The 12,489-nt window shown below is 40.0% G+C and overlaps 1 protein-coding gene across 2 annotated transcripts; it reads right to left on the reverse strand.

Annotated features, from left to right (window-relative positions):
• Window positions 1-4,150: 4,150 nt before the first annotated feature.
• On the reverse strand, window positions 4,151-12,278 carry LOC126987939 (protein arginine N-methyltransferase 6-like). Of its 2 annotated transcripts, none has more exons than XM_050845584.1 (6): window positions 12,135-12,278; window positions 10,943-11,112; window positions 9,569-9,828; window positions 9,300-9,436; window positions 8,435-8,600; window positions 4,151-7,248 (listed from the first exon to the last, which is right to left on the reverse strand). In XM_050845584.1, exons 2-6 carry the CDS (start codon window positions 11,104-11,106, stop codon window positions 6,824-6,826), a joined length of 1,152 nt encoding a protein of 383 aa, XP_050701541.1. In that variant the 5' UTR covers window positions 11,107-11,112; window positions 12,135-12,278; the 3' UTR covers window positions 4,151-6,823. The 2 variants fall into 2 exon arrangements, with proteins under 2 accessions (XP_050701541.1, XP_050701542.1); XM_050845585.1 differs by lacking the exon at window positions 12,135-12,278 and adding an exon at window positions 11,347-12,122.
• Between the last annotated feature and the right edge of the window lie 211 nt (window positions 12,279-12,489).

A 12,489-nucleotide genomic window follows, 5' to 3' on the forward strand; every position in this document is an offset into this window, starting at 1 on the left:
CACAAAGCAACAAATACCTACATGTAGTGAAGGCCCTGCCAGCTATTGTGGTTGTGCTTAAAAAGGTTGGGAGGGAAGCTGTTGGAGTGATTTTCAATGACTATTGGAAGCCTAATTATTATAAACACTTTTTACATGTCTTCACCTATAACAATATGTAGTTATTTTATTTCATGCAAAACCTTATTTTTTGCATTACCGTATATGTTTTTTTAATAATATTTCATTAAAATGTCAGTGCTCATCATGATCATACTTCACAACTTTTTCCTCATATGGATCATATTCCACTTTCAAACATCCTTTTAATAAGACCTCGGAAGAGAACTGGTGCCCATTTCTTGCTTTTATGATGTTTTGAAAATGCACAAACTTCAAACCTATTCTTCTCGAAGCTTGATTGTAGTAGTTTTGACCTTTCTTTACCAAATATCTCATATGGTATACACAGAAAAAATGGTGCCATTAGCACTCCCTTCTACTTTCCATATAAAACTGGGGGGGGGGGAGGGGGGGGTCAAACTCAGGAGTAGTGAAATGTTATGGTCAGAACAATAGGTGTGAGCTACATCTCTCACTTTTAGAGAAAGAAAAAAAAAGCAAAGAACCAATTTCATGCCCAAATCTGTACTGTAAGAGCATACAAGACTGGTTAAATCAAAGAAGTGGTTAGCAATGGGGTCACCACTTCTTGACACCAGGTGAAATAATCTAAAAAAAAGTCACCATTCAAAATAATATCCAAATGGATAATGTCTATTGGGAGCAGAAAATCATCCTCCATACAATTAAAAAGTAAAATTACCTATAGTTTGACATTTACATTAGCAAATGATGGTCCCTTTATAAAATAAGCCACTGGGTATACAAGTATACATACAAAGAACAAGTAACATACAAATTCAGGTCAAGGCAGGCAGCCTCCTGTTTCTAGGAGAAAGCTGGCTTTCATACTTAAGTACATAGCATTGAAAAGATAACAATCTTGGACCCTTACATAGCATGCTTCTGGCACAATAAAAATAGTATGCAGTGAGCACATGTTTTGTATTACTAAGCAAAAGACTTTTTAAGTGACTGGGCAACCCCTATGTGAGGTGGTTGAGTGTATGGCTGGACGCACAAAATTACCCCATCTATATTACATGCATGTGATTATAAAGGATAAATCTATAAAATCAAAGGTCCATTCAAACTGCTCCCAACCTGAATGAACCTACCTATGCCAACTGTAGAAAAATTGGCATTAGTAGAGTATTTCAAGTGAGGTCCATTGAAGTAAAATGATTCAGTGATAAGGCTTTCAGTAAAAATAGTCCTTTGGTTATTATAGGTAGAAGGTAGATATATGATTTAGATTCGTCCAGCCTTTTAGAGGATGGAGGTTAAGGTACAAACAATTTTTTCTCCTTCCTTGAAAAAGGAACTTAAGGAAATTGTTGTGACTGGAATGATTGTTTTGTAATCAGAATGAAAACAAATTTCAATGAATAGCTCCTGTCACTGAACATTCTGTTTTGGCAGTTGAGCTAAATTTTCCCTTCAGAATTTACATTCTCAGCACTTGGGACATGAGGAAGTTGTTGTTTATATCAGCTCCACTATATTGCACAAAGATGGATACGTCTTATAAGACAATAGAAAGAAAGTGGAGAAATTAAATTTCTAAGCTATTTTTTCTCTTAAGATCACATCACATTCTATAGCTTGAGCATCTGAGTGATAACTGGTGCTTTCTCCTTTTCAAAGCCATTGTTGCTCGGTCTTGCTCACACCCAGTGGTACTTGTACTAACTGTCCATGTACATTTGTAAATTATGACCAATGGCAGTGAAGGATAAATCCATTTTTTCCATAACAGCATGGTGACCATTTATTTATGACTAGTGGTATTAGGTTATTGCTGACAGAGCAGCTATTAAGCACCACGTTTGTCAACTCAACATCATCAACACCCTACGTCCCACATCTGCAGGGTGGGAACACACTGCTCCATGGTCTTGGAAGGAAAAACTGGCCACAACCCTTCAGCAGTCTCATCTTGCTGGTGGCTTAATAAAAGGGATAAAAACAAACTGTTGAAAGTTATCCTGGCTTCTTTTAGCACATCATAGTTTCTAATGGTTTCATGTTCATTTCTACTCCTCAGTCCCAAAAACATTTACGATAATGAGCTCGACTGGTATTGACAAGTTTAAAAATATCTATTAAAAAGCTAAGCTTGACAGCATGATCAATAATGAAATGTTTGTTGAATAATGAAGAAATTTATATTATTTCAAGTGAATAATCCTTAATGTCATTTCCTGATGATAAGCTGCCATCACTAGGCATCTGCATTCCAAAGTCTCCAAACATTCATAGCTGTTGTCATGGAGAGGAGTTATCCTTTGCTTTACAAATTGCCACTGTAATGTATGTACCAGAGCATTTCATCACCTCACCTTTCGAATTACATAAAAATCTAATATCTAAATTGGGAAATGGAAACTTTTACAAAAAATTAAATTAATTTTCATTTGTCGCAACTGGAACATGACCCTTAACTATGAGAAATTGTTTTGCTTTGTTCAAACAACATGTCACAGTACCTTTAGTTTCTTGATAAATAGACGCATTTGTGCAAAGTCTACAAAACGCTTGAACATCAAAATCATCAGCTGAAGATGTCTTACATATGCTCTTTGTCTGTTACAAGATTCCTGGTCCCTTCAGACATTCACAGTGCTTCAGTCACTCCTATACAGCTGTTTGTAACATTTGAACTTTCCTACATGTCTGCATGCATTATACATTACAAAAATATAATACAGTTGAACCTCGGTTGTCAAATGACTCAATCAGTTCCCGAATACATTTACTTATCGAAATCTGTTCCCAAATAGGCAAGTTGGCAACCACATACTCCACAGGCTGAAATCCATGATATATGGCAGGAGACAGTCAGATATATTGCAACCTGCACTTAGTGCAATGTCCCTCTCAAATAAACTATATTGGCCATGCACACTGTGCCACACTCAAGCACTCGTAGTAGTGTCTACTATGAAGTACTTTCCATAGTTCAAGTTATAGACTAGTGTCTGCCCAAGGCTAGCCAAGGGATACATGGCCCAGGTGACGCCACCATTCCAAGCCGACGATTTCACACACTTTATTCTTTCCTAATTTCCTGACACTATTATTTGATGTTAAAAACAACTGAGGCCAGCACTGCCATACTGAAAGAAAATCTACATTACATTAGTATAAATTTGTAACTGTAATACAGTAAGTCTGATAATCCAGTGTCCATTACTTCAGAAATCCCGATGGTTCAGAAGTAGCAGCTGAGGGTCAATTTTAGCATTTGGGTGAATATTCAGGAGAAAAATTGAAATACCTAAAAATAGATGAAAGCAGTGCATTGAACTATCACATTCTGCACCCACACCGACACTTGGGAGATTCACCCAGTTCTCAGTGTGTTTCCTCAGCTGGCTGTCAGTTACTCTGTTGTCTCCCAGATTCACTTGGTTTTATTTGCATTCTTTCACCATAATGGCTCCTGCACCACCTTCTATGAGGATGAAGAGGAGACATGATACAATCACCAATGCCAAGAAAATGGAGAATGCTGCCTTGCCCCAGCAGACACATCATCTGTTTGTTAACGTGTATCAGCTGAGCAGCAGCAGCTGCTGCTTGTAGCTATGTAGTTATGATCATTTTTATTACCCGTTTCATATTTTTATTACCTGATTTTTATAGAAGGGAGCATTCATTAGTAAATAATTTGCAGAGTATATGTTTAAGCCCCTTGAACTGAAAAGAAAATAGCAAACACTTCGTGACCACCGCCGACAAGGCATCCTTTGTTGACATGTAACAAGCCTTCAAATAACGTGCTGTAGTTAATCTCTAAGATATGATTCTTGAATGTGCCATAGAGAGTGTGGTAAAAGTTTGGGGCAGGTACTAAATAATGGCGATTGCCAGACCGAGTATGGTAAACGTCTGGGAATGGTGTATTTTGAACATTTTGAGGTCCTCTCCTGGTAATGCGGGAAAATGCTAATCCAGAGGGGTCATGACCCCCAGTGTTCCAGACTAAAGGACTTTTACTGTATGAGAAATATACAAAAATGAGGATTAAGTAAAACAGTGCATAAACATTTACTCCCACTTATTTGGCTTCAACTCCTCACTGCTCAGCAATGATAGCTGGAAGGATTAAGGTGCTTCTGATGATACCCTAACAAGATCAACCTTCATTTTAGTATACTTCTGCTTACAATAGTCACAAATTGATACCAATACAGTGCAGAAAAAAGAAATCATAGCCAACATGAAAATGGCGTTCATGTCACAGGAATGTGTTCGCACGGCGCTTGCCTTACCCCAGTCAGCGTTACCAGATTGTCATAATCAGAACATTGCAGTTATAAGTTTCAAACCCTAAACTGCTGTACCCATGCAACTAATGACATTCAATTAAAGTTATTGTTAAAACAGTTAAGTACTGATGTTTTTTGCAAGTGCTGTGGGTCAGAATCTTGAAAATATATGCTAAGTACGACAATCTGATAATGGTGACCCCAGCCCACCCACACTTCCCCCTCAATTGTCTGTGGAGCTCACGATGTAAACACTGCTCATGCTACAGTTGCTACTTGACCAGTTTGTAGGCTTACAGTCTACTTTACAAACATACAAATACAAATTTATGCATGAAGTACTGTTATAAAGGTTTAAATAAGCCGTCATCTGGGGTTCAGGAACAGATTAATCTATTTCACATTAATTCTTGCAGGGAAAGTGGCTTCAGTTTTTGAACAAATCGGTTTCAGAACAGCCTTTAGGAACGAATTAAGTTTGATAACCAAGGTTACACTATAGATTTAAAGAATGCTGGTTGTTGGAAAAAGAAAGCAGTCACTGAACAATGAAACTGCTAATCAGATAAAACAGTATATAAAATACTCTGAAGCTACAGAGCTTAAACATCAATAATTTTGAAATCTAATTACACTTCTACAAATTAATTCTTAAAAAAAACTTTAATGAACATGCTTCCTTACTGAATGTTCACCAAACTAATTTTGTAAAATGTAAAACTTCACATTTTTGTTACTACAACCATGCATTTTCCTTATTGCATTAAACATACAGAAAAAAAAAGGTAACTGACTGCAAATAATCTTCTCCATGGTATGAAAAGTTTCAGTGATTACTGAAAGACAAGTACTACTTCACTATGTGATAGATGTCTTGTCTGTTGAAATCAAGCCTGAAAATGCTCCAGTACACAATCATGAAAACTAAAAGGATATCCTCATCACTGGTCACAAAAGTACTGCCACCTAGACACTCTCATCACACAACATGGAAATATTCTTATCAATGTTTGACCCTGCTGTAGCCAGGAGATAGGCTGTAGTACTTCAGTGCAACAACATTCTACTGTGGCAATATTGCAAGTGATCATTTTAAAACGAAATATTGTAATTTAGACTTTGATATTGGGCAAGTTCTACAAGTACATAACAATGCATTCAAAACTCTAACATGCTAAAAACATGGAGATTCTCTGGTACTAAATGTTAAAAAAATTTCACCAAGGTTTTGAAAACTCAGCTGTAGCAGGATCAAATGCTGCATACAATTTAAATAAAGGGACTGCATAAATGTTATGCACGTTTCTAGACATTAATCATGACGTATCTGTATGGCCCTGAGATCACCAAGTGAAACCATATTACAGTATCAACATTATCACAAATGCAAGGTATTCAAAAACTCACATTTACCACTGCCTATATATACAATGTACCGTACTGGGTTACACACACACACACACATACATACACACACACACACACTGTACAGCTGTTGCTGTAAGAGTTTTAATAGTTACTCATTTTATATTCATAATAGTCCCACACGACTGCAAACTATGCAACACTTGAACACAATGGAGGAGCAATCATTTAAGATTTATTTTAAACATGTAGACTGATATTGTATTACAAATATTTGACTTCAATATATTCCTTTGTAAACTATTGTCTTCAAAGTTATATAATTGTGCGCCTTTGAGTAAGAAAAGTTGTTCTACATCATCTGCTTCACAGTTTTGAGGTAGCAGTTTTGTGTTCACATCAAGTTGTTGGATCTGCCCACTACTTGCTGCTCCATCCACTACTTATCAACTCTGATGTTTCAACATGTATGGACGGCAAAGTGGCTACATTTGAGTCAAGATCATAAGTTATCAGCTAAAACAGACACATATCATTACAAGAACTGAAAGAGGCAAGTTTAAGGCATTTCATGTGATACGAGTGATTTGTACTTAAAACTTAACCCCCTTGACTTTTGTATACGTATGTTAGCTGACTGGTCAAGATATTTCTTGCAAAACAAGTGTTGTACTGCAGTGAAAGACCACAAGACATCTGTAACACCTGAACTTACCTTAAAAAGGCAGGAATCACAGAACATTTTATAAGTACAAAGTCTTTGGAAGCGAGATCGGATATTTCTGTTACTGGTGCCCAAAGCCTTCCACTAATTTCATAGTATGTGTGCCTCGAGCAGATGGAGAAAAATTGATTAAATGGCAATTTCAATATGGCAGACTTCGAAAGGCAGAGACTTTAAGCTACCGGGTTTAAATCTGTATTTCACAGAGAGCTTCTAAGACCTCTGAGTCCTCCTGGGCCCCCCAACCTTGGGGTGTACTTCTTCCCTTCCACCGGCAATTAATCATGACCTCCTCAACCTGGTCTGGCTTATCTATTGCATGATATGCTACAGTTGGGGAGAGCCAATTAGCCTGCACTCAAAAGTCATTATCATTACAATTGTCATCCATCTTGAAGCAGCGACTGACCTCCTCACCTTTGTCCACCTGATAAGTGAGATCCACATTGAGAAAGCGGTGATTTGTGAGGTCCTGGGTTATGGTGAGCTCTCCTTCCACCTTAGTGTCCTGCTGAAGGGGCACTGTGGCCAGGGGCAATACAGTGTTCTGCCAATGTGTGTCCTCATTATCTGGTGAGGTAGAGAGTTTCAGACCACCAGGGAACCACACATCAAACCATAATACAATGCTATTGAGCTGTCGAGACCCCATGCTGTAGAGGGAGAACTGACGTGAAATGGTGCGCAGATCTTCAGGAGTGATGGTGTTCAGGTCAAGGTCACAAATGGGTGTTGGGAAACTGAGGACATCCTCCTGAGCCACCATATGAACATGAACCACATCTGTAATACATATTGAGCTTCAATACCCAAGAAAACTTAGGGCAGACTGCAGCATTTAAGATAGTGCCCCCATGTCTTCCTTAGCCTGCCTGGTAGGTGGCAACCTGACACTTCCATCCCAACAGCTCTCCCCAATGCCTCACCATCCTCCCTCCTCTTCACATGCCTAAACCACCTCAATCTCCTCACTCTCATCACTGTACTCAGCTCCTTCAATCCACACATTGCCACCTCCTCACTGGACACCCCATCTCTCCATGTGATCCCAGCTATAAGCTCAACATTTTCCAATCACAGCCTTCCAACACATCCTCCAACTTTTTCATCTCTGGGCCATAAAGCAATACTGATCTTATACTTCAAATACTTTTCCTCTGTACATCAGTGGAGTACTCCTATTGATCAGCATGACTGTTCTCTCTCTCTACTTCATGTTGTTTCTACCTGATTTTACTGCTCCTTCCACTCCACCCTCACTAACTAACATATCACCAAAATATCAAAACTTTCACATTTTCTACCATGCCACCATCCACTTCTATAGTTTCTGCCTCTTCCTCTTCTGGCAGTTAACCCCCATGATTCTTTTTACACATGCTGGGCAGCAGAAATATACCACTCTGTTCAGGTCTCTCAGTCCCAAACATCTTTTATGGCACCATTTGTCAAACTTGGTGCATAGAATTTACTCCCACTCCACCACTACACATTCAACAGGAAAACCTTCCCACTCGTATATTTTGCTCTTTTTCTTGCATGTTACCATCACCTTTGTTTTGGCCATATTAACTCTCAAACCTCTGCTCTCCAATGCTTGCTTTTAATCAATAAATTTTCTCTCAACTTCCTCCTTTGCCTCAGCTGTTAAGATTAAGTCACCTGCATACATTTTTACAGTCACTCCACAAAGCTAACATTGCATAGTATGGGAATAAATATTTAGCACTTAAAGCTTTGGCTTCTTCCCTGACATTAATCTGCAAAACTACCAAATGTAAGTAAAATCAATTAAATAGTAAAAAACTACAACAGAAGAATGTACTTGTATCATAAATTATCTTGAAAATCTCATGAATCATGTAAATTCCCTGTAAAAGAACTTTTATAAACAATTATTATAAGCAGTCTCATCATGGATACATATTTCTTTCCTGATAACCAGTACAACAACAATGCAGCAGCCCACCTTTGTAGCGAGAAACAGCATGGTCAGCCAGCAGGGACATGTCCAGGTTGTACACATGGTTGAGGGAGACCCAGAAGTCGTAGGTTCCCTCCTCATACTTGGTGATCCACTGAGCCTCTCCAAGAGCCATGTGCAAAACAGCCCGCTCTGGGTACATCTTGCCGCCCTGGCATCCAAGGTCAAACACACATTAGTAGACAAAAACAGCAACCTCTTACTGTATTTATTTCTTAAGCAGCTTGCCCTTTCCCATAATTGCAAGACACCACGAGGATTGAGAACACAAGTCTATTACCTGAAAATCACATGACTAATGGGAATGAGTGCAGAGGGATGAGAAAATTTCTTTAAATAACTCTTCGTCCTACAAGGAAGCTTGAGGACAGCAACCTTCCGAGAGACATTTCATCATGAATTTATAAAACTAAAATCAGAGAGGAAGCTACATCAGCCTTGACCACAAACATGAATAGGACCGATGTAAATTCATAAAATGCAAGTTTGTGTCTTGGGGTAATGGGTTCTCAATCACCACAGGCTCAAAGGACAATAAATGTGACAGAAATTAGTACAGAGACCATGCGCAACTATGTTGTATTCCCCTAACTTTACCTTTTACCTTTATGTTAACGGAGTGAAACACATCATGAACAAACTGCAACCACAACTGGGGACTTCAAAGCTGAATTTAGGTACTGAGCACCACTGTATCCTGTTTCTGCAAAGGGGTGGGGTGGGGGGGGGGGGTGAAGGACATTCCAAAAGGGGACATGAGTGAAGAACACATGGTAGTAGAAGGGTTAAGAACCACTGCACTAATACATGCCTCAGAAGATCAACTGCAACACAAGTTTGAGTCACTCACCGGCTTCAACCATTTGTCCCGCACGTAGAGGACAGAAGGCAGCATGGTCTCATACAGAAGCATGTAGCCCATCCATTCACTGACAATCACGTCAACTTTCTCTGGAAGCTCCACTTCCTCTGCCTTTCCCTGAAGCACTGGAATATAGGTCTGTTTGATGTTTCCGTAAAAACTTTAACTACTACTCTTATTACTATATACTAGATTTTGAGAAGTTAAGAAAAATCAAACTTTTCTTGGGAACTTGATATAAACCAGTATATTTTTACCTGTGATAATATTACTGAAACCATTTGCTTCTATGAGTTGCTTGGCATGGATTGCAATCTTTGAGGCATCAATGGCATACACCTTTTTTGCCCCAGCCTGAGCACAGAACATACTGAGGATGCCCGTGCCGCAGCCCACATCAACCACCACTTTGTCACGGATATGTTCCTCCATGTTCTGGAATATTGCCTGCTGGTAAGCATTGGTGCGCACACTGTCCTCAATCATAGTGCGGTGCAGCTCAATGTCAGAGTAAGACCTGGGGAACATTATATGATTCATTTGCATGTCACTGTCTTCTAAAGCTAAGCTAAAAGCTATCATGATTCAGACTGAAACCTTTGTATATTAATGTAAGTATGCCATCAGTATTAGGCTAATAATTTTGTATAATTATATTTAATAGAAATGTAATAATTTTAAACATTTATGAACTATTTAACTAAGTCTGTGTAGGTCTGCTAAGGGTTTAAAAAGTGCAATGGCTGAGAAGAAATGCATAAATTGTGTGAGGTATAAGAAGCCCACGAACCGAAACATGGCCAAGTGACTATAATGATGCTATGTTTATTAAAAGGACATCAGTAGGCTATCCATGAAAGCAATCAAAACTCACTCACTCACTACAACGGTGTGAATAAGTGCATATTGAGGATTATTATTGAGGCTAACACCATAATTGTTGACGGACCCTGCGGAGTGCTGCACTGACAGTAGAGCAGGGCCTGAAACCTCATCAACTGTATCAACGGTAACGGTAGTATTTATCCCTAAAAACACCCAACTCACTTTGGTGATTGACATTATATTTTTCTGATTGATCTTATTATGCTATTCGTCTTTCTTATACTCATTTCCATCACAAACTGCCCATTTCTGTGATACTTTTTTCCCTTCACTTAAGCTGGAAGGTTAGGTTACAAAAGTTAGGTTTAGTTAATTTTGATAAATGTTTGAGATTAGTTTCCCCACGCAAGTGAATATGGCAAAGGAGGTGGCAAGGCAACCCACTTACCTCATGGCCTTGCTTATTTTCCCTAATTACTGCGTATGTAAGGATGAAACTTTTATTTCTGGTGAGTTTTCACGTTTCTTATTAATTTGATTTTGGGGGAGCAAAATTTACTAGTACTGGGGAGAGAGCAGAATACAGGAAATTAGTGATTTTAGACAAGAATTGTTGGCACATTAAAAAAAACCATCAAAACTTATAAAGAATAAAGTTTCATCTGCCATTATGAGTTGGATGTTTTTAAGAATATTTACTACAGTGATACCTTTCCCACCAAGATGTTGCATGCATGTCTCCTCCTTGCCCCTCTACTTACTTCCATAAAATCATGCATGCACAAAATAAACTCATGGGCACATACGCAAAATAGCTCTCATCCACACTCTTCTTATCCACTGATCCATTCTTCTTGAGGGTGTGGAGGCCATTCTCCGAGGCTCTGCGCTTCTTGGTCTGCGGCTGCGTTCCCTCACTCACCGGGGCTGGCACCTCCTCCACCCCCACCGCTCCTTCAGGCTCAGACATGATCACCTGCAGGAAGCACACTCCCCTTAACAGTGATGCTTAACTAAGTAACAGTAAAGAGAGCCAAGGCAGTTAGTGATCATAAAGGTACCTCTTCTTTCTCTTTACCTTGGTAGTGAATGCACAAAGGACCGCCTGCAATACTAACATGCTACTTAAAGAGTCTATGGTGAATACACTTATGAGAGCCTATAATGATAATACTCATGAACAATATGAGGTGGTTACATGCAGGATTACCTGCAAAACTAACACTGTCCTTATCAAGAAACTGCGTCACTAGTGAATGCCAGCAAAATCTGAACTGATCACTATGGGTCCTTTCTCCTTGAAAATCTGCAAGATAATGGGAAATACCCATCAAACACATGAGGTTTGGTACATCCTACTGAGGCAACAATACCTCAAGGTAAACAAGATAAAAATGCCGGTGTGTCAGAATGTTCACCCCTGGGGGAATGTCGTCAGCTGCTATATTATGGTCAGACTGGCCCGGCAGGTGATGTGAAGTGTTGGTGTCTGTTGCAACTGAGGGCAGGATTATAAAAGTATCTATGATGTGACTTGTTAACAATGTTTGCATTGCAACTTTCAAGTACCCTTGACAATACTCTGGGCGTCACACCCACAGCCAAGCCTTGGGATAATCCAACATCCTGCTCAGACTTGTAGAGGATCCTTACCAATCCTTGTAACTTTCATGTTTGTTTGTTTGTTTCTTTGAAATCAATGTTTACCTAACCTGACATATTATAGGCCTCTCTGGCAACCCTTGTGCAGCTCTACTATATGACACATGAGCTGTTCAGGCCCAACACACGCCCTGGAACACAACCCGCGGCGGTGCAGGCGAAGGTCAGCGTGGCCGCCGCCTGGCCTGGCCCTGGCCCGGCAGCGGGGCGCCAAGGACTCCCGCCGCCGCCCCGTGCAGCGTATCCTCGTGGGACAGTGTGAACTCTTAGGTCATGTCTGTCGTTACACCAGCAGCCACTAGTACAGTGCAGGGCCGGGCGCGGCGGGCCACTCACCCTCGTGCAGGCCGAGTCCCCGCCGCCACAGCCGTGTTAGTGGTCCCGCGGCGCCACAGCTGATCAGTGGTCACGCCGCCGCCCGCCCCGCCACACTGTCACTGGGAGGAAGGATGGCTTAGGATGCACAGTTATGTAATTTTGATGCGCCCGTGTTTATTTGTTCATGCTTTTAACAGTAAATGTTGAATTTAAACAGCAAAATATCGCACATTTTCCCTTTCGATTGTAATCTTTAGGGGTAGGCAACCGAAACGGGTGTCAGTCACCCCGGGTGAGGAACGAGAGGCAAAGACAGCGTCGAGAGTAGTTCAGCATGCTTCCTAAAGACACATTATCTTATATTCCACAACAC

The sequence above is a fragment of the Eriocheir sinensis genome, chromosome 67 (genome assembly GCF_024679095.1).
Source record: "Eriocheir sinensis breed Jianghai 21 chromosome 67, ASM2467909v1, whole genome shotgun sequence".
NCBI classification, from domain to species: Eukaryota; Metazoa; Arthropoda; class Malacostraca; order Decapoda; family Varunidae; genus Eriocheir; species Eriocheir sinensis.

Bases quoted from the DNA above. Each gene is read 5' to 3' on its own strand.
- LOC126987939 (XM_050845584.1), bottom strand. From the start codon at position 11,106: ATGTCTGAGCCTGAAGGAGCGGTGGGGGTGGAGGAGGTGCCAGCCCCG. The intron at 9,437-9,568 runs GTAAAAATATAC...CCTATATTCCAG, and splicing joins TTTCAGTAATATTATCACAG to TGCTTCAGGGAAAGGCAGAG. The intron at 8,601-9,299 runs GTGAGTGACTCA...CTTGGATGCCAG, and splicing joins GGGACAAATGGTTGAAGCCG to GGCGGCAAGATGTACCCAGA.